Source organism: Danio rerio, chromosome 1 (assembly GCF_052040795.2).
Source record: "Danio rerio strain M-AB ecotype USA chromosome 1, GRCz13ab, whole genome shotgun sequence".
Taxonomy (NCBI): Eukaryota; Metazoa; Chordata; class Actinopteri; order Cypriniformes; family Danionidae; genus Danio; species Danio rerio.
Genome location: NC_141021.1, coordinates 61,387,806 through 61,408,478, shown reverse-complemented (window position 1 = coordinate 61,408,478; position 20,673 = coordinate 61,387,806). Strand labels below are relative to the sequence as shown.

The 20,673-nt window shown below is 39.6% G+C and overlaps 3 protein-coding genes across 7 annotated transcripts; 1 reads left to right on the top strand and 2 right to left on the bottom strand.

Moving 5' to 3' along the window:
- Positions 1 to 1,747: 1,747 nt before the first annotated feature.
- mfap4.1 (microfibril associated protein 4, tandem duplicate 1) lies at positions 1,748 to 4,626 on the bottom strand. Of its 3 annotated transcripts, none has more exons than XM_087238312.1 (7): positions 4,012 to 4,626; positions 3,045 to 3,211; positions 2,915 to 2,952; positions 2,624 to 2,824; positions 2,450 to 2,546; positions 2,208 to 2,375; positions 1,748 to 2,139 (listed from the first exon to the last, which is right to left on the bottom strand). In XM_087238312.1, the coding sequence occupies exons 3-7, from the start codon at positions 2,918 to 2,920 to the stop codon at positions 1,883 to 1,885; spliced, it is 729 nt and encodes a 242-aa protein (XP_087094438.1). In that variant the 5' UTR covers positions 2,921 to 2,952; positions 3,045 to 3,211; positions 4,012 to 4,626; the 3' UTR covers positions 1,748 to 1,882. The 3 variants fall into 3 exon arrangements, with proteins under 3 accessions (XP_087094438.1, XP_087094439.1, XP_087094437.1); XM_087238313.1 differs by having other exon boundaries at positions 4,052 to 4,626; XM_087238311.1 differs by lacking the exon at positions 4,012 to 4,626 and having other exon boundaries at positions 2,915 to 3,055.
- Positions 4,227 to 20,673, bottom strand: mfap4.2 (microfibril associated protein 4, tandem duplicate 2). 3 transcript variants are annotated; one of them, XM_088649507.1, is made up of 6 exons: positions 20,606 to 20,673; positions 20,476 to 20,513; positions 20,183 to 20,383; positions 20,009 to 20,105; positions 19,757 to 19,924; positions 19,275 to 19,681 (listed from the first exon to the last, which is right to left on the bottom strand). In XM_088649507.1, exons 2-6 carry the CDS (start codon positions 20,479 to 20,481, stop codon positions 19,425 to 19,427), a joined length of 729 nt encoding a protein of 242 aa, XP_088505633.1. In that variant the 5' UTR covers positions 20,482 to 20,513; positions 20,606 to 20,673; the 3' UTR covers positions 19,275 to 19,424.
- Positions 15,412 to 18,213, top strand: mfap4.12 (microfibril associated protein 4, tandem duplicate 12). Its single transcript, XM_087238288.1, has 5 exons — positions 15,412 to 16,416; positions 16,492 to 16,701; positions 16,779 to 16,875; positions 16,964 to 17,131; positions 17,776 to 18,213. The coding sequence occupies exons 1-5, from the start codon at positions 16,405 to 16,407 to the stop codon at positions 18,030 to 18,032; spliced, it is 744 nt and encodes a 247-aa protein (XP_087094414.1). The 5' UTR covers positions 15,412 to 16,404; the 3' UTR covers positions 18,033 to 18,213.

The window sequence follows — 20,673 nt, the reverse complement described above, 5'->3', positions numbered from 1 at the left end:
AAAGTAAGTAAGGAATTTAGTTTACCTAATAAACTGACAATCTCTCTCCATAAACACTATACTAATACAATTGTGTAAAAAAGCAATAAAGGAGCTGTATGTACGTTTTTGACTCTTAAAAATACCATCATATGTTTGTAGATATTTAAAAAACAAGCCAAGTTTACTTGCTTATCTGAAAAACAATGCTAAAGTCAGTTATACAGGTAAAATATCCCCAAAATTAGACACTGAAACTCTCACAAAGAAGACAACAGAGTACATGAGAAGAACGCAACACTGTAGAGTCCACAATATTAATGCACAACCACTGGACAGAACTGCTCACTCCTGTCTAGACTTCTGCTCAGTTTTTAATTTTTTTTGTTCTGTTTCTGCCAGCATTAACCACTCCTCACCTGAACGTCATGTAGTTAATAATCCATCAGTTTGTATTTAATGATAAAGTCTAAAAGGATTACAGTTTCAGATACATCGGCATGCACACGTCAGCATAGCATAGTTTTCGTGATACTCTACAACAATGATGGCAGTTTTTAGGTTAGGTTTTTAGGTCAGGTTTGGGCTGGATGTTAATAAAACTATATGATGGGAATTTAATAAACAAAAAATTCAGATCAACTTCCCTTCTAGAATCAACCCTATGTATTCCCTTTATTTCTTCCCTTTATGAGGAAAGCCAAGAGAATCATCCGTGACTCCAGCCACCCAAGCCATAGACTTTTCTCTCTGCTCCCCTCAGGCAGACGGTTTGTTTTTGTATACTGCTGAAATGCTCCTTGGTTGTCTTTCACGTAGTAGATACTGATTATGATTATTATTGCAGTGGGTGCATTTTTCAGTGAGTGTGGTATAAATTGACCATGACATTTTCATAAATGTTTATTTTCGATTTTGGTTGTGAGCGATCTGTTGGTGGTGATATTTCAGAGATGGAAAAATATAAATATTTTGATGTGAACTCATTTGTGCACATCTTTGTGTATTTGTTTGTTATGTATAGTTGTGGTTGGTGGCTTATCTGGGCTAAAGTAAAATGTGTAATATTGACGGATTTATTCCGTCTGGCACCCGAACAAAAAGTCAAATATTATTATATTTAAGGTAGGTTCACTGTTACAGTGCAGCCTGACTGAAGCAGCACCTCCAAACGTTGATTTTATGAGTGCCTGTAGAGCTAATAGGAGAGGTGGACACATCACTGCCCTGTTTAAAGATGTCTACAAGTGTCATTTGGTGACTGTTTGTCTATTGAATATCTGAGTATAGCACTAAAGGCTTCTCCACGCATTTCGCTGATCATTATCTACAGACCTCCAAAATATTCTCCAGCTGTTATTGATGATTTTACAGAAGTGTATTTCCAGCACATTGTAAAACAACTGAAATGCTGTTTTGGTCATATTAAACTGCCTCTTGCCAATGCCTGTTATTATTATTCCCTCCAGAACTGGCTTGGACTCCCAAAGAAGGTCTCACACCACAGCATTGTGTTTCATCTTCTGAGGCACAACTCATTTATTAGAGAACACAAATACCACAGTGGCGTCTCCTGCCGCACACAACTACATTGCTCTGACTCATATTTGTGCAAGTTTATCAGCAAGTTCTGATTTTCTTTTCTTTGATGTAAATCATTTAGCAAATTACAGTTTTGCGCATTAATCTAACACACATATGTATATGGAAACACAAGCTTTGTTTTAATGCATGGCAGGAGAGAATCTCATATATCTGCACAAGTCACTACAGGAGTTTATTGAAGCTTTATTGAGTATAAAAAAAACAGCCATACATTTCAAAGACATGACTTTTGAGTTACACAATAAAAAGAGGAAGGAAACCCAGAATAGATTTCCCTTTTAAAAGCTCTATCATGTTTCTAAGGCATTTGTTTGATCTTCATGCTGATGGTTTTCATACTGACAGCGTGAGTCCCTTTCCAGGTATACCAACAAACGCCAATGGCATGATGGGTGGCATCTTCTCCCCATAAATACACAGCATTAGGGTTTGTAGTGTGACAGGATCCATACCAAAAAGCTCCAAGAAACTCTTTAGCGCAGTTCTTGTCATATGTGTCTTGGTCTTTGTCAAAAGTGGAGAACTTCACACCATTATGGCCAGATAAAGAGTCGCCTGAGAGAAGAAGATCACTGAGGACAACATCTCAACAGAAATGAGTTTTAGTGATGAAAGTGTTGTACCTGCTCCTCCATCAGTGAATCCAGAAACCTGCAGTTTATATCCTTCACATTCACAACCCACAGAGAAGGACGAGTACTGAGCGAAACCTCTCCTTCCTTCAAAGTCCTCCAGATCCACTCTCAGCATGAACTTCTTGTGGCGTGTCAGCTGGTAGAGGTTCTCTAGTCCTGTTTACACACACACATGAAGAATGTGTTGAACTAAACACTGGACATGAACACAGACGGATGTCAGATCTCACCCAGCCAGTATTCTCCCTCCACTTTCCCGAATCCTCTCTTGTAGTCTCTCCACGGCCGATAGAAATTCACACTGCCGTCCATCCTCCTCTGAATCACCTGTGATGGGTTTATATATAATGGGTTATTCATCGTGTGTGTTCTGATGAGTGTTTGAGTAATAGTCACACTCGTACCGTCCATCCTCCGTTCTCTTCATCTTTCCCATCTGAGAGCATCTGACAGTAAACCCAGACTGGAGTTTCCCCGGCTGGATAGATGGTGTAAACCCCACTGAGAGTTTCTCCTGATTTGTAGATGTCAGAACAGTCGAAGGGCATGGATGTACAGTCACTGGCCAAAGCAGCAGAGAGAAGCGTCGCCAAGAACAGCACGATCTAAAGTCATGAAGAAAGAAATCACCAATACGAGACAAAATGGCGTGTAAATGTGATCGTCACAAGGAATAAAACAGCCACAGAACTTACTGCCATCTTCTCACTCTCTCCTCAACAGCTCAGTTTATCTACAAGAGATGTAAAAGAGCTTCACTCACACCTTCTTATTGTTGCAGGTTATTTCTTCGTATAATCCCGCTCTACAGAATAAGTCACTCACCGTGTGTGTTCAGCTGGAAATAACTCAAACGCTCCTTTAAATAGCTGATGCTGAGTCTCGTGCTCTGTGTCAAAACCTGCTTGAGGCAATCCTCAAAAACCCAACAATCTGTTTTCACAACCGAAGAGTGAAAGGACAGCAGTTCTCGGTTCCGTTTTCTGCCAAATCTGCAAACGCAGACAAATGTTATGATAACCCCACCAAATAACCATTTTCTGCAGAAGATAATAAACACACGATTCAACCTGCAGAACACTAATGACTTTTTTCAAAACAACTATAAAACATTGGTTGGTTAAAAGCTTGGTTGAGGAGTAAAAGGACACAATGCAGAGATAGGTGCAAGACTCTAAATTCTCTAACACAAGAACTAGTCGAGTGTTCTCTTTGGGTTAACATTGACTGATTCAGCATACACAATCAGTGTCGGCCGTCGTTTCAGAAAGAGCTCAGATTGGCTGTTCCTCTACAAATCAGAGCACAAGAATACCTGAAGTGACAAAGCTAACCAAATGGCGCAAGCTAAGAGCGAACACTAAGAATCTGGCTGTAATTCCACTCGATTTCTTAATATTTCTAATTTATATGGATGATCTGATTATCAGACATATCTGCATGAGTGAATCCCTCAGTGAAAAATTGTTTGCACTCTTTAACATCAGACCCTTCTTAAGAGATCATACTGCACAACTTTTAGTCCAAAAAGCTGGACTATTGCAATGCTCTTCTAGCTGGACTCCTGCCTTGCATCCATAAACCTCTACAGACAATCCAGAAAGCTGCAGCATATGTAATGTGATTTATTTAAACAGATGATGATCAGAAAAAAAGTGTGCGTGATGGGACGCATCAATGGACATTGCAGCATTTAATTCCAGCACACTGTTAAACATCTGAAATGTTGTTTTGCTTATTGTAAAATGCCTTAAAGTCTGTCATCACAGTGGTTCAGTATTATTATTATTACCTCCAGAACTGTCTTGAGCATCCCAAAGAGCGTCTCTCACCTTCAAAAGCCACAGCGTTGCATTTATTGTGTGTTGTCTTTGTCTCATTAGATGGAAACTCTGCTTTATTCACAAATGCTTTATGCCCTTTTACAGTTTTGTACAAAAATCCAGTTCCCATTATTTGAATGGAAACATGAGCTTTTGTTTCAAAGAATAGCAGGACACAATCTTATAAATCTGCATACAGGAGTTTATTAAAGCTTTAAAGTGAAAACAAAGAGAAAAATGTCATTACACCAACAGCCATACATTTCAGACTCGATTTTTCAGATACACATTGAAAAGAGAAGAGGTTTCCTTTTAAAAGCCCTGTTTCTAAGGCACTTGTTTGATCTTGATGCTGATGGTTTTCATACTGACCGCGTTATTCCCTTTCCAGCTGTACCAAGAAACGCCAATGGCATTGTGTGTGCTGCCTTCATGCCATAAATACACACCGTTGGGGTTTGCATTGTGACAGGCTGAGTACCAAAACGCACCAAGAAACTCTTTAGCGCAGCTCTTTTCATAGGTGTCTTGGTCTTTATCAAAAGTGGAGAACTTCATTCCATTATGGGTAGATAAAGAGTCGCCTGAAAGAAGAAGATCACTGAGGACAACATCTCAACAGAAATGAGTTTTAAATAAAGAAACACATAAAGAATGTTGAACCAAACCCTGGACATGAACACTCACAGACGGATGTCAGATCTCACCCAGCCAGTATTCTCCCTCCACATTCCCGAATCCTCTCTTGTAGTCTCTCCACGGCCGTTAGAAATTCACACTGCCGTCCATCCTCCTCTGAAACACCTGTGATGGGTTTATCACATTTTTGAACATCACATAATAAACAGTAAACACCAGGTGAAACGCTTAAATGCATAAAAAAGTGCACAACTAAGGAGGATAAACCTTTTATTTAATAAGTAAAATGCACATAAACTATGATGGAGAAACATTTACTGAACACATTTCAGTACGCTCATCCATACAGTGATGTGATTTAGTCGATGATCAGATATAAATGTGTGTGAGAGACACATTAATGGACTCTGCAGCACTTCCAGCACAGTGTAAAACATCTGAAATGCTGTTTTTGGATGGAACAGCAAGTGTTTGAGTAATAGTCACACTCGTACCGTCCATCCTCCGTTATCTTCATCTTTCCCATCTGAGAGCATCTGACAGTAAACCCAGACTGGAGTTTCCCCGGCTGGATAGATGGTGTAAACCCCACTGAGAGTTTCTCCTGATTTGTAGATGTCAGAACAGTCGAAGGGCATGGATGTACAGTCACTGGCCAAAGCAGCAGAGAGAAGCGTCGCCAAGAACAGCACGATCTAAAGTCATGAAGAAAGAAATCACCAATACGAGACAAAATGGCGTGTGTAAATGTGATCGTCACAAGGAATAAAACAGCCACAGAACTTACTGCCATCTTCTCACTCTCTCCTCAACAGCTCAGTTTATCTACAAGAGATGTAAAAGAGCTTCACTCACACCTTCTTATTGTTGCAGGTTATTTCTTCGTATAATCTCGCTCTACAGAATAAGTCACTCACCGTGTGTGTTCAGCTGGAAATAACTCAAACGCTCCTTTAAATAGCTGATGCTGAGTCTCGTGCTCTGTGTCAAAACCTTTTTAGGGGAATACTCAAAAACCCAACAATCTGTTTTCACAACCGAAGAGTGAAAGGACAGCAGTTCTCGGTTCCGTTTTCTGCCAAATCTGCAAACGCAGACAAATGAACCCAATTGCAATGAACCCCCCAAATAACCCTTTTCTGCACAAGATAATAAACACATGATTCAACCTGCAGAACAAACAACCATCAAACAGAGCTTGGTTGGGACATAAAGAACACAATGCAGAATTAAGTGCAAAGTAAACCTGGAGTCTACATTCACAAGACTCCAAATTCACTAACACAAGAAGGAGCTTATCTTCATCTTTGTTTCATCTTCTCTAAAAAACACTCTAGTGAGGAGGAACTAGAGCAGTATGATATCGGCAACCATGTGGTCCTCACGATCAAGCCTAACCATCAGGAACTGCACTTTGACAATCAGCCACATTACTTTCTTCAACATGCCTCTCTCTGGACAACTTAAGACTATGTCATTTTCTATGTCAAGTGCACAAGGTAGGTCCGGCATTCTGTCACAGAGTTGCACACTCTTCACCGTACCCTGATGTGCACTGCTCAGAAAGTGCCACTACACATTGTGACTGCCAACACAGAGCTCAAGGTATGATTAGTCGGATTGGGCGCTGTGATGAGTGTGGGTGGGCAAACAGCCGTGGGGTTGGAGTAGGGTTAGGGGTGGGGTTGGGTGTGCTTATTAAAAGCTCTGTAGCATGTCCAGGATCACTGACTCTTTCAGACTAGAGGACGAACTGTCATACTTGCTACTGGACTGACGTTATAATAATGAATTTACATTCACTTGGTTCAGGTTAGTCTTGCAGGTTGTTTGGGTTTGCCAACAGAAAGCTAGGTCACTTTAAAGTGTCTGGTGTGAGCTGGTAACCCTGAGCATTCATCATTTATTGAGTATTGACTTTTAACCTGAACTTGTGCATGATTTTGGGCATAAACCTGGGAATGAGACGGGTCCATTCATCAGTTGACCGATTGAAACACAGGGTCCATTCTGATGTTCTGAACGATTTGCCAACATACTCTTGCATGACATGTACATGATCACTAGTCAGTATCTCAACTCTGTGCAGTGCAGAAGTGACTGAGATGACAGATGCTCTCACTGATAAAAACCTCTGCTGATGATGAAGACTGAAGTGAAGTAATTTTATTTTATTTAAAGTGTTAATCTTAAAAGAAGTTCAGATACATCCATTTTAAACGGCAGGGCAGAACCAGATTTCCTTCTTTGGGAACTGACTGAATTGTTGAGAGACAGGCATTAATAACAAAATGAAGGGAGATTGGATGATTGAACGAGCAGAAATGAGACACACACTTACAGCCCCACCCTAGAAATACTGATAGCTCTGCCCCAAAGGAATGCCATGTAACCAGAAGTGAATAAAAGTAATTTAAATAAATAAATTATAAAATAAAAGGGAAGGTTGTGGTGTTTTATTAATTTGTTTATGAGGGCAAATTAATTTTTACTCAATAATGAAGTGCACAGACACATTATTTATACAAGCCACTCTACTATACATATGAAACGTAAAGTAAATTTTGATTTTGGTGACTCTAAGTCTAGTTTACTTTATGCACACTGTAAAACCCAACCGTCAACATTATTACATGAAATGAGTGTAGTGAACTTAAATTTGACTAAAGTTAATTCTACTCGTTTGAAAAGAGTTTTGAGCTCAGTCTTGAAGGTAATGAGTTAATTAAATACTTCAGCTTGAGTAGAGTAAGTTCACAGTACTCATATAGATTAGCTTTTTTAAACTCAAATGGTTTATTGCAACCGGTTTCCTCTAACGGTTTGAGTTCCCTTAACTTATTGGCTTTTACAGTACTCAGTTGGTTGGGATTCTCTTCATTTATCAGGTTTTACTGTGCTCAAATTGTGCTTCATTCACTCAAATGGATTAAGTTCACAGCACTCACTGGGATTAGTTTTTGAACTTACAGTAAATGGTTTGTTGCAATCGGTTAAGTTGCCTTAACTTTGAGTATTTTGAAATTACTTGTAAAGTTTGTTTGATTTAACTTCAAAATTTTAAGGCATTACCATGTTTTTGTCTGAAATGTGCTCCTTCACTATGTGTTTTGACCAACAGAGGGTGCTGTCAGAACAGCTTCTTGTTGTTCATACAGAAATACACACCTGGCTCTATAGAGGCACTCTGTATTATCACACTTTTCTATTTTGTTTAAGCTACTGGCTGCTTCACATTCTTAAAAAATGCATTCAATGCTGAGGAAATTGTAATTATTAGTGGCTTGTTTTAAATAGTTGCCAAAGTAATAGATGTCATTATTATTTAAAAAATATTAAAAATGACTAAAATATCAAAATGAAATGATAAATCATATAGACACACACAAAACACACAACCCAACTACCCAAAAACATTTAAAGTAGAGTGAGAACAATTAAAAATAAACACCAATGCAATCTACAATTACACCATTTTAAACTGTACATCAGTATAAAGTACTTTACTAAATGATTATTTTTCGTGTTGTAACTGTATGCTGACTAAATAATGCTTATTGCATAAAATCTTCACTCAATCACAATGACAAAGAAAAAAGTCTCTATCAATCACCATGCTGTGAGATATTTTCTCTGGATCATCTTGGAGATGTTTCTACACAGATTTGGAGTACTCTACGGCAGGGGTTCCCAAACTTTTCAGGCCGTGACCCCCAAAATGTCAATGCCAGTGACTCGCGACCCTCAATATCCTCTGAGGTGGTTATAAATTTAGAAACCTTGCATGCAATGGCGCACACACACCAAAGGACCCAAGTCTATTATTCTTTTAATTTTTTTAATGTATGAGAGCTGTAAATGGGTCACAAAGTTTAACCAGGTGTTATGAAATCTGCTGCATCTGACACTATTGCTGTGTCTTTCATATAATGTAATTACCCCAGGGGTTGCAATCCAATAGAAGTAGTAACTATAAGCTACTATAGTAACTATATATGGTATAAACGACTATTTTTTCTCTTCAGTAGGTTATGGATAAAATATGGTAATTCTTATGGTTTAATAAAAATAAATAGATTTTTGGAAATCACCAGGAGACCCCCTTCCATTGTCCTGCGACCCCTCGGGGGGGTCCCGACCCCCACTTTGAGAACCATTGCTCTACATACATTTCTTGGAAATTCACTCCAGTCTACAGTATATAGGATTATTAAGTCTGTCAAATGTTCAGACCATTTCAGTGTGGTGATATCATCGGCCCATGAAGATTTCCTGCTCGTTATCAAACTATTTCACAACTGTAACAAGAGGAAATTCAATCCTAACTTCATATTAAAGCAGCTCTCATAACATTATTGATTAATATGTGGCTCTTTTTGGATTCCTGGAGGCTATAGAAATTAAAAATGCAAAACAGGAAGTACGCTGAGACTATTGATTTTGTCTACATCCCTCAAAAAAGTCCATTAAAAGGACTGCATTGAAACACAGATCTGACAAACACTGCAAAAGCTTTCAGATGCAATGAGGTTCCCTGTGAATTCCCGACACATTCAAGCATAAATCTACAACATAACATTAATTCAGCATGAATATGTCCACAAGCACCATGTGTTCAACCAACTCAAAGATAAATGAAAGGTAGTTCACGCTGTTTGTTTTAACTCAGCCTTGCTGGCAAACTGAGACTGAACTAATATTTTACATCCCTCAGTGGTGTTATAATCTTGGTTTGTCTGTGTATTTTTACAACTTTGGCTCAATTATAGATCCTGTGAGTTCTGGCATAAGGTGCGATTATATGAACAATCATCCTCTTGTGCATTGTTGAGGTGTGATATTTACCATGTAAGATAACATCATTGTTGAATTAGAACTTGTTTTTCTCACTGCATTTACTGTTTCTTCATTGCATTTACACCCAGTTATTATTCAGGTTGTTTAATACGCTGTGGTCCTCCACCACCTCCCTATCAGCTGAGGATTTGACCTCCTTTATTACACGAAAAACACTTGTCTGTTTTACACCACGTCCATCCCAAATCTCCATCTAACAACACCCTCTTTAGAAAATTCACTCTCTGGCTTCTCCCTTCTTAAGGAGGACGCAGCATCCAAACTTCTCCTCCCCACATAGCAAAACTTTTCTGGCCCAGCTCTGGCCCACACAATCAGGTTTTGCTTGGCCCACATGCCGCTGTGAATTACGGTACATGACTGGACCAAATCTGGCTTCCAGACAAGGGCCAAACACAGACCATTTCTGGGCCAAGTCTCAGCCAAGTTAATAACTCATAACTGGGCCTGAACTGGGCCAGTAAGGTTGGTGTGTCACGATTGCAATGAAATTAATAAACCTATGAAGCGTTGCGCTTTAGGCACACTATGGGCCTTGTTTTTTCTCAGTGACCTGATTGGTAGAATTGATTTATTTAATTAAAAATTATTTTTATGTATTTTAAATGTGGGTCAAGACTGGCCAAACTCACGTGGCCCACAATCAATTTTTAAAATCTGGGCCAAATACTACGTTTTACATCTGGCCCAAATCTTGTGTGCCGCATTATAGACGGTGCCACCTCTGCCAAACCCAGGCCATGGTTGGCCCACATGCTGTATGCCAGTGCCGGATGAATGCCTGATGTCCCAGCTTTATGCCAAATCTGGGCCAGAATTCTTTGCTACTAGGGTCTCTGCCCATCCCACAACCTGCCCACTGGACCCAATCTCTTCACACATCCGGCAGGACATTTCCTCAACCCAAACACACATCATTAACACTTCACTCCACAATAATGGCACATTCCCAAACACTTTCAGGCAGGCCTGAGTAACCAAAATCCATCATGTGATTGTGACAGCTCAAAAATGGAAAATTACAGACCAAATTTCCACATTTTTAGCCCACAACAACCTGCTGGATGCAAACCAGTCAGACGTGTTCATTCCACTGAGACTGCATTACTCTCGGTCACTGAAGCTCGGCAGATTGCCAAAGCAGGTTTGCAATCAACCATCTGCTTTTACTGGAGCTTTCTGCTGCTTTTGATACAGTGAATCAGCAGATTCTACTCTCGCACCCTCTCCTCGACGGGCATCACTGAAACCCCGCTCTACTAGTTGGAGTCTCACCTCACTGGCGGTTCATTCAGAGTTGTCTGGAGAGGAGAGCAATCCACAGCTCATCAGCTGGCCAGTGGATTACCTCAGGGATCTAATGTAATGTGTGTTTATATAGCGCATTTATTGTGTATGGTCATACACCCAAAGCGCTTCCCAATCATGAGGGGGGGTCTCTCCACACCACCACCAGTGTGCAGCTCCACTTGGATGATGCGACGGCTGCCACAGGACAACGGCGCCAGTGCGCTCACCACACACCAGCTATTGGTGGAGTGGAGAGACAGTGATAGAGCCAATTCAGTGGAAGGGGATGATTGGGAGGCCATAATCGTAAGGGCAGATAGAGGGACTTTGGCCAGGACACCAGGGTCACACCCCTGCTCTTTCACGAGAAGTGCCATGGGATTTTTAATGACCACAGAGAGTCAGGACCTCAGTTTAACGTCTCATCCGAAAGACGGCGCTCACTGACAGTGTAGTGTCCCCTTCACTATACTGGGGCATTAGGACTCACACAGACCACCGGTTGAGCGCCCCCTGCTGGCCTCTCTAACACCACTTCCAACAGCAACCTAGTGTTCCCTAGTGGTCTCCCATCCAGGTACTGACCAGGCTCAGCCCTGCTTAGCTTCAGTGAGTAACCGGTCTTGGGCTGCAGGGTGATCTGGCTCAGGGATCTGTTCTTGTTCCCCTTCTATTTTCTATTTACACCACACCGCTGGGAATCATCATCCAATCACATGGTTTCTCTTATCATTGTTATGTCTACGACACACAGCTCTGTCTTTCATCCTGATGACCCAACGGTAGCTGCAAGGATCTCACACTGCCTGGAGAATATCTCAGCATGGATGAAAGACCATCACCTGCTGTCTAACCTGGCAAAAACTGAACTTCTCATCTTTCCTGCAACTCCACACATTCAACATGATTTCTCAATCCAACTGAAGTCATTACTAATAGCCCATGTGATTCCAGGAATCTTAGAGTGATCCTGGATGATCAGTTGTCCTTTAATGAGCACACTGCTAACCCAACTCCGTCATCTAGGTCTGCACTCTTCAACACCAGATAAATCAGACCCTTCTAAACAGATCATGCTGTACAACATCCAAGCTCTTGTCATTTGATGGCTGGACTCCCATCTCGCACCGTTATTCCTCTACAGATGCTCCAGAACGCTGCAGCTCGTCTGCTCTTCAGTGAAAGCCCATGTAACTCCTCTCTTTATCCCTCTGCATTGGTTACTGGTCGAGGCTTGGATCAATTTCAGATCTTTGATGCTTGCTAACTGGACAGCCACTGGCACTGCACCCTCTCTAACCTCCTGCTCCTGGAGGGGGTGTAGACCTTTAGGAGAGGGAGGGGGTAAGAGGATGCAGTGCCAGTGGCTGTCCTGTAAGCAAGCATCAAAGATCTGAAATTGATCAACGGTTTGAAGGTGTACACCCCCTCCAGGAGCCTCTATTGCATTGTAGTTTCATCGCAGAGAGGCTATAACTCACTTCCTTTAGAGTTTGAGCAATCCAAACATTTATCTCATCAATAAATCGTTTAAAACAATACATTTTTGGCTTAAACCAATATTCTTGTTCCACCTTTCTTTCTTCTACCGGCTGCAAAAGTTGCACTGAATCATTAGCTTGTTCAAACTCTTCAAGAGTATTAAGAAATGTGGTCAGAAGGCGCTTTACTTCATTAACATCACAGTTTCAGATTGTCTTGATGTTATTTCATTCATTTTGCAGGTACATGCCCCCAATTTCCCTTTACGTGCTCCAATAAGCTTTGTTAAAGAGTCTTTCTCTGTCAAAGCAACAGTCTCGTGATTCATCCATTTTGCCAGTAATTAAATCTTTGTACTCACAGATATTTTGTCATCTTCCAGTCTGTAATGGAAAGCAAGCCAATATTCCATCCAAATTTTCCATCATCGAGAAAGTTTTCAAACTTGTTACAGCGAATTCCTTGTTGATTTAAGCAGGTAATGTTTTTAGACGCAGAATAATTGCTTGAATTTTGATCCGTTTTCTTGCTTCCAAAACAAACATCTTACAATGATTTCTCAATGTCCTCCAACTGAGCGTTTGAAAACTGTGTCTCTCCCCACTGGCATGCTTCTTGCTGATTAGGTTCAGCTGATATTGGCTCTCCTACAGTGCAGTGATTAGTATGGCCCCATAGGTGGCAGCACAACAGCTGGCAAAAAGCAGGCCAAAAAATAATAAAATAAAATAAGCTAAATACATTACTATACTTCTAATTCAGGGCTCCGACACTTACTTTCCAAAACCTTTTCATTTACTGTTCCTCGCTGGTGGACTGATCTTCCCATTCCCACATGGACTGCAGATTCACTGGAACGCTTCATACCACAAGTAAAACCCCATCTCTTCCGAAAGCACCTGAACACAGTAAATAAAACCAGGACACCCTCACCTCTCCCCACCTCACCACATGACAACCCCAGACTAAGTGTGCCTCGCACAGGTGAGTGAGCTTTACAAACCATCTGTAAAAAAAACATCTTTGTAACACTTAAACTAACACTTGCACATTTCCACCAGACATTCAATAATTTTCTTTTCAGCTTAATCCATTTATTAATGGAACCACCAACTTAACTAGCATATGTTTTATGCAGCATTCCCTTATAGCGCATGTGTTTGGACTGTGGGGGAAACCGGAGAAAACCCACACCAACACGAGGAGAACATGCAAACTCCACACAGAAACACCAACTGACCCAGCTGAGGCTTGAACTACCCTGAACAGCACTACTTACTGCATCACCCTGCACCAGACATGCTCTTAAAAAAATGAACTCTGCATTTATGAAGTGTGCTTCACACAGGTGAGTGGGCTTGATAAACCACCTTGTTTTTTGGTTGGATTGGTTTAAAGTGAATCATTTTTGGGTAGCTCTTTAGTCTCTTCTTGTTTTAAATTTGTTTAAAGCATATGTAAATGTACTCTTGATCCAATAGACTTGAAGAAACTGAAAAAGTTTCTGAGAATAATGGATAGCAATCACCTGATCATTCAGGATGAGACAAACATCACAATTAAACATTTGATCAAAACATTTAAACCGTTTTGTTTGATTACTGATTGTAAGATAAGTCTGTGTTTGTCCAGGATGTGCTGTAAGGGGAATAATAAGCGCTTGTATATCCTCTCAGCAGTCCTGTGTGTTTTTAAAGATTACAAATGGCTTGGATGTAAAGTATGACTTAATAAATTTAATTTCAATGGATTTGTTTTGTACATTTTACAAAATTGCATTGTGTTCGACTGGCTGTATTACAGTGATTCTGTTTAGGACAAGTTTTTAATCATTTTATTTTAATGACTTTTTCATAAAGTTTTTAATAAGAATTTAATTTAATTAAAATATCAGCTCTAATGTATACAAATAATATCTTTACATAAATGCAGAAACGTAGTCCAATATATTGTTGTTTTTTTGAAAGACGGCATTCTGTCCATTAACCCAACCTTTTTCACTTCAGAGCCCACTTCTTCTCTGGTCATTTTTGAAGGCCCACCAGACATTTTCTCTAAAGTGTTTGTAAGAAATGCTCATTTATATATATTTTCTTCTAAAAGAAAATGTCGAATTTTATTTAAATTTAATTGCATGTAAAACTAAAACTATATAAAAGATATTATATATTATATAATAATATATAGTTTATATAACTATATAAATATAAAAAAACATACACAGATTCAAAGAGCACCACAGGTCAACAGGGAGATTACAAAAGACCAGCTTCTACATTAAACTGGACTGACTGAATATGTACTATTCATGAATATACAGACGAATGTAAAATACAGTAAAACACTGTAAATCTGTTGAAGTGTGTGGATCTGGTGGTGGTTGAGTTTGCAGCTGGATATTATTGGGAGATCGCTGACTGCAGTGTGCAGAGCGCATCTGAAGCTCATATGCAGGTTTATTTTACATTCATGACAGAAACACCATTGAGCCTTGCTAGATCCTCCTGTTTGGGCATGAGTCTGTTATAAAACACTCATAGTACATTAATTTGGCCAACTATGAGGATATATATCACACAAAAATACACAAAGAGAGACCTTCACTTTCAGTCCACGCATACAGTAGTTTGTGAATGAACTGACTTGCGTTTACTAGCCTAGTTGCCGACATGATCATGAGGCGATTTTTGCGCCGAGTATGAAGTAGAAAATCAGAGAGCAGGAGAAAGTGCATTACTTTGATCATTTTAATATAGCCTATTAATAATGAAATCTAAAAATCATACTATAATATTGAGAGTTAATTTGAAGTCTCGAGCACCACCTGTAGTATTGCTGAGGCCCACCGGTTGAGAATCCCTGCATTAACTCTTTAGACCCTAAGACACTCACAGAAATCCTCATTGGGAAAATCCTGCAGTGTTACTGGGTGATTTTATAAGACAACTTTTATGACATAAAGCATATACAGTTGAAGTCAGAATTATTAGCCCCCCTGAATTATTAGGCTGCTTGTTTATTTTTTGTCCAATTTCTGTTTAACAGAGAGCAGATTTCTCCAGATCATTTCTAATCATAATAGTGTTAATAACTCATCTCTAATTACTATAAAGACTTCACTAGGGTAATTAGGGTAAAGTTAGGGTAATTAGGAAAGTTATTGTATAACAGTGGTTTGTTCTGTAGACTATTGGAAACAATACAGCTTAAAGGGGCGAATAATATTGACCTTAAAACGGTGTTTAAAAATAAAAAACTGCTTAATTTCTAGCTGAAATAAAACAAATCAGACTTTCTCCAGAAGAACAAATATTATCAGACACACTGTGAACATTTCCTCAATCTGATAAACATCATTTGGAAAATAAAAGAAAGAAATTTGAAGGGGGCGAATAATTCTGACTTCAACTGTATATATTATTGTGATCAATGTCAATGAAGTTACTGTATATGGTTTTTCCTCTAATAAAGAATTAGCCTTTCCTAATTACAGCTGGATTCTTTTGCCATGATTTTTCTCTCTAGCTTAAACAAACACCTACAATATTATGATGGCAATTACAAACACAGGGTGTGACACTTCAATTAGATCCATGGTTTGGTATTTAAAGGCAATTTGTTGCTTGTTAAAGTTTCAGCAACACTCATCCAAAAAAAAAAAGGCAAAACTTCCATTTGAGAATAACAACGAGATGACAATGAGTGCAAGCAATGTGCTTAAAGCAATCAAACAACACAGGGAACATTGATGAAATCCCACATCAACGCTAAATTTGAATTGACAATTGAGCCTAAATATGGAAAGTGCATCTGTGCACAATCAGACTGTCGCTGCATCTTTAACATGCCTAAAGCATAACAGATTGTAATTTGCATACAAAATGTGTCTGTCTAAAGCAAACATGTACAGTAACAGGAGGAGCCTGAGATTCAGGCAGATATAAAGAGTGTGTTAGTTTGATTGAACAGCACAAACGGTGAGTTACTGCTACTTTCACAATGTTTACGGAAATAATGTCAAAACAGATTATGTGAACAGTGTTGGTGTTTTCATCCAGATAATACTGAGTTCAGCTGTGATCAACTGAGCAGAGATGATGATGACAGTAAGTTCATCAGTGAACTCTATATTGCTGTTTTCTGCGTCTTCCATGGCGCTCATCTATTCCTCTCCTGTGTAGTCGATGGTGTTTTTGGTGGCTCTTCTCTCGATTGTTCTGGTGAACGGATGCAGTGAGGATGAAGACTCGCCTGTCGACTGTTCTGAGCTTAATAAATCAGGAGAAACTCTCAGTGGGGTTTACTCCATTCATCCAGCCGGGGATGCTCCAGTCTGGGTTTACTGTCAGATGGTCTCAGATGGGAAAGATGAAGATAATGGAGGATGGACGGTACGAGTGTGACTATTACTCAAACACTCATCTGAACACACACAATGAATAACACATTATATATAAACCCATCACAGGTGGTTCAGAGGAGGATGGACGGCAGTGTGAATTTCTATCGGCCGTGGAGAGACTACAAGAGAGGATTCGGGAATTTGGAGGGAGAATACTGGCTGGGTGAGTTTGTTCGGCTGTCAATGTCCAATGTTTGATTTAAAATGTTCTTCACGTGTGTGTGTGTGTGTGTGTGTGTGTGTGTGAAAAGGGCTGGAGAACCTCTACCAGCTGACACGACACAAGGATCACATGCTGAGAGTGGATCTGGAGGACTTTGAAGGAAGGAAAGGTTTCGCTCAGTACTCGTCCTTCTCTGTGGGTTGTGAAACTGATGGATATCAGCTCCAGGTTTCTGGATTCACTGATGGAGGAGCAGGTACAACACTTTAATTCCCATTTCATTCACAGTTGAGTAAACATAAACATGATGTCCTCAATCAGGGGCGTAGCGGACATTTTGAAAGTGGGGAGGACAGCTGAATGAGATCCTAATTTTTACATTTGATCATTGATCACCTGTTATGTAAATGGTCTGTCTCTAAAAGTACACTGCAAAAAAAGATTTTCTTACTTTTGTCCTGTTTCTAGTCCAAATATCTAAAAATGCCTAAATCAAGAAGAATTTTCTAAACAAGCAAAACATATTGTCTTGTTTTGAGAAATAATATGCCAATAATAAGTCAGTTTTTCCTTATAACAAGCAAAATAATCTGCCAATGGGGTGAGCAAAATAATCTTACGTCAAAAGAAAAAACAAGATTATTTTGCTCACCCCATTGGCAGATTATTTTGCTTGTTTTAAGGAAAAACTCACTTATTATTGGCACATTATTTCTCAAAACAAGACAATATGTTTTGCTTGTCTAAAAAATGCTACTTGATATAATAAATTTTAGATATTTAGACTAACAAGACAAAAAATCTAAACAAGAAAAGCATTTTTTGCAGTGTAAGGGGCATATATCCCGCTCTCCCCCCTGGTTGCTATGCCCCTGTCCTCAATGTTCTTCTTCTCTGCAGGCGACTCAATGACCTACCACAATGGAATGAAGTTCAGCACTTTTGACAAGGACCAAGACAACTTTGACAAGAGCTGCGCCAGACTTTATCTTGGGGGATTTTGGTACGATAACTGTCACCATGCAAACCTTAATGGTGTGTACTTGTGGGGAGAAGATGGCACCATTTTTGCCATTGGAAATGTTTGGTACGGCTGGAAGAGCAATTATGGGATTGGTATGAAATCCATCACCATGAAGATAAAGCATGTGCCTTAAATGTTTGAAGAAACTAACAACACAACGATGACATCAAGGTTCAAGGGTTTCCCTTTCTCTGTTAGTGATGAAACTGTGTAGTAAATCAATCATTGTTTTCTTCTATTTTGGGTGACTTTAAACTCACTAAATCTGAAATGAATCAATAATAATCGTCAATAAACTCCAGCAATGAAAGGCATTTCTGTGTCAGTGTGCATGTGTTCGTCTCCACAGTGGACATCTGAAAAAGTAAATAAGGAATTCAGCTCATCTGCTCATAAACTGACAATCTCTCTCTATAAACACTAATAGTGTTTCGTATGAAATCATTAAAGGAGCTGTGTGTATGTTTTTGACTCTATTATAAATACCATCATATGTTTGCAGATATTTAAAAAAACAAGCCAAGTTTACTTGCTTATCTGAAAAACAATGCTTAAGTCAGATATACAGGTAAAATATCCCCAAAATTAGACACTGAAACTCTCACAAAAAAGTCAACAGAGTACATGAGAAGAACGCAACACTGTAGAGTCCACAATAGTAATGCACAACCACTGGACAGAACTGCTCACTCCTGTCCAGCAAACACAGTTCTGGACTTTCTGCTCAGTTTAATCATCTGTTTTGTTTGTGCCAGCATTAACCTCTTTTCAGTCCGAAAAGTCAGTTAAATAATAAACCTTAAAGTTATTTAGTTAATAGCCCATCTGTTTGCGTTTAATGGTAAAGTCTACTAGAGATACAGCTTCAGATGCTTCAGCATTTTGTGACACAGTATAATAATTACTGTTTTTAATTTACTGTGAGGGTTAGATTTAGGGTAGATGTTAATAAAACAATATGATGGGTAAATATTAATTCTCATTAACTTCCAGCGGGAGCTGTATGCCTTTGAGCAACAACCATATTTACAAGCTCTTCCTTTCTGGTTTGGTGTTATCTTTGAGAAAACACTGTCAGAAAATGTGCAGTACTCATTAACAATTCTTGTACTGTGCACAAATTATGCCATGCAATTAGCAAAGGTGTTATGTATGTTTGTTGTTGATTTTTAAGGTGTTATGTACTTTTGATGTTAATTTTTGACATTTCCAGCATCACCACTCATCTGGGCATCATGATGAACACTGCCTATTCATGAACCATTGTTATGAGGTCTTAGTTATTCTAGAGACTTTTCTGATGTTCCACAAGGAGTATATCTGCCGGATGCTGGAGACGTTTATATTGTTTTAAAGAATGGCAAGACAGAATCTCTTAAATTTGCACAAGTCTGCATTTACTACAGGAGTTTATTGAAGCTTTGAGTGAAAAATCACATCATTACACCAACAGTTATACATTTCAAAGACATGCCTTTTCAGATACGCCTGAAGATGTTTCCCTTTCAAAAGCCCTATCATGTTTCTAAGGCACTTGTTTGATCTTCATGCTGATGGTTTTCATACTGACAGCGTGAGTCCCTTTCCAGCTGTACCAAGACACACCAATGGCGTGATGAGTTACATCTTCTCCCCATAAATACACAGCATTGGGGTTCGTATTGTGACAGGCAGAGTACCAAAATCCCCCGAGAAACTCTTTAGCGCAGTTCTTTTCATATGTGTCTTGGTCTTTGTCAAAGGTGGAAAACTTCATTCCATTATGGGTAGATAAAGAGTCGCCTGAGAGAAGAAGATGACTGAGGACAACATCTCAACAGAAATGAGTTATCATGAGTGTGAATGAAAGTGTTGTACCTGCTCCTCCATCAGTGAATCCAGACACCTGCAGTTTATATCCTTCACATTCACAACCCACAGAGAAGGACGAGTACTGAGCGAAACCTTTCCTTCCTTCAAAGTCCTCCAGATCCACTCTCAGCATGAACTTCTTGTGGCGTGTCAGCTGGTAGAGGTTCTCCAGCCCTGTTTACATACAAACACACATGAAGAATGTGTTGAACCAAACACTGAACCTGAACATGCACACAGACGGATGTCAGATCTCACCCAGCCAGTATTCTCCCTCCACATTCCCGAATCCTCTCTTGTAGTCTCTCCACGGCCGATAGAAATTCACACTGCCGTCCATCCTCCTCTGAATCACCTGTGATGGGTTTATATATAATGTATTATTCATTGTGTGTGTTCTGATGAGTGTTTGATTAATAGTCACACTCGTACCGTCCATCCTCCGTTCTCTTCATCTTTCCCATCTGAGAGCATCTGACAGTAAACCCAGACTGGAGTTTCCCCGGCTGGATAGATGGTGTAAACCCCACTGAGAGTTTCTCCTGATTTGTAGATGTCAGAACAGTCGAAGGGCATGGATGTACAGTCACTGGCCAAAGCAGCAGAGAGAAGCGTCGCCAAGAACAGCACGATCTAAAGTCATGAAGAAAGAAATCACCAATAAGAGACAAAATGGCGTGTGTAAATGTGATCGTCACAAGGAATAAAACAGCCACAGAACTTACTGCCATCTTCTCACTCTCTCCTCAACAGCTCAGTTTATCTACAAGAGATGTAAAAGAGCTTCACTCACACCTTCTTATTGTTGCAGGTTATTTCTTCGTATAATCTCGCTCTACAGAATAAGTCACTCACCGTGTGTGTTCAGCTGGAAATAACTCAAACGCTCCTTTAAATCGCTGATGCTGAGTCTCGTGCTCTGT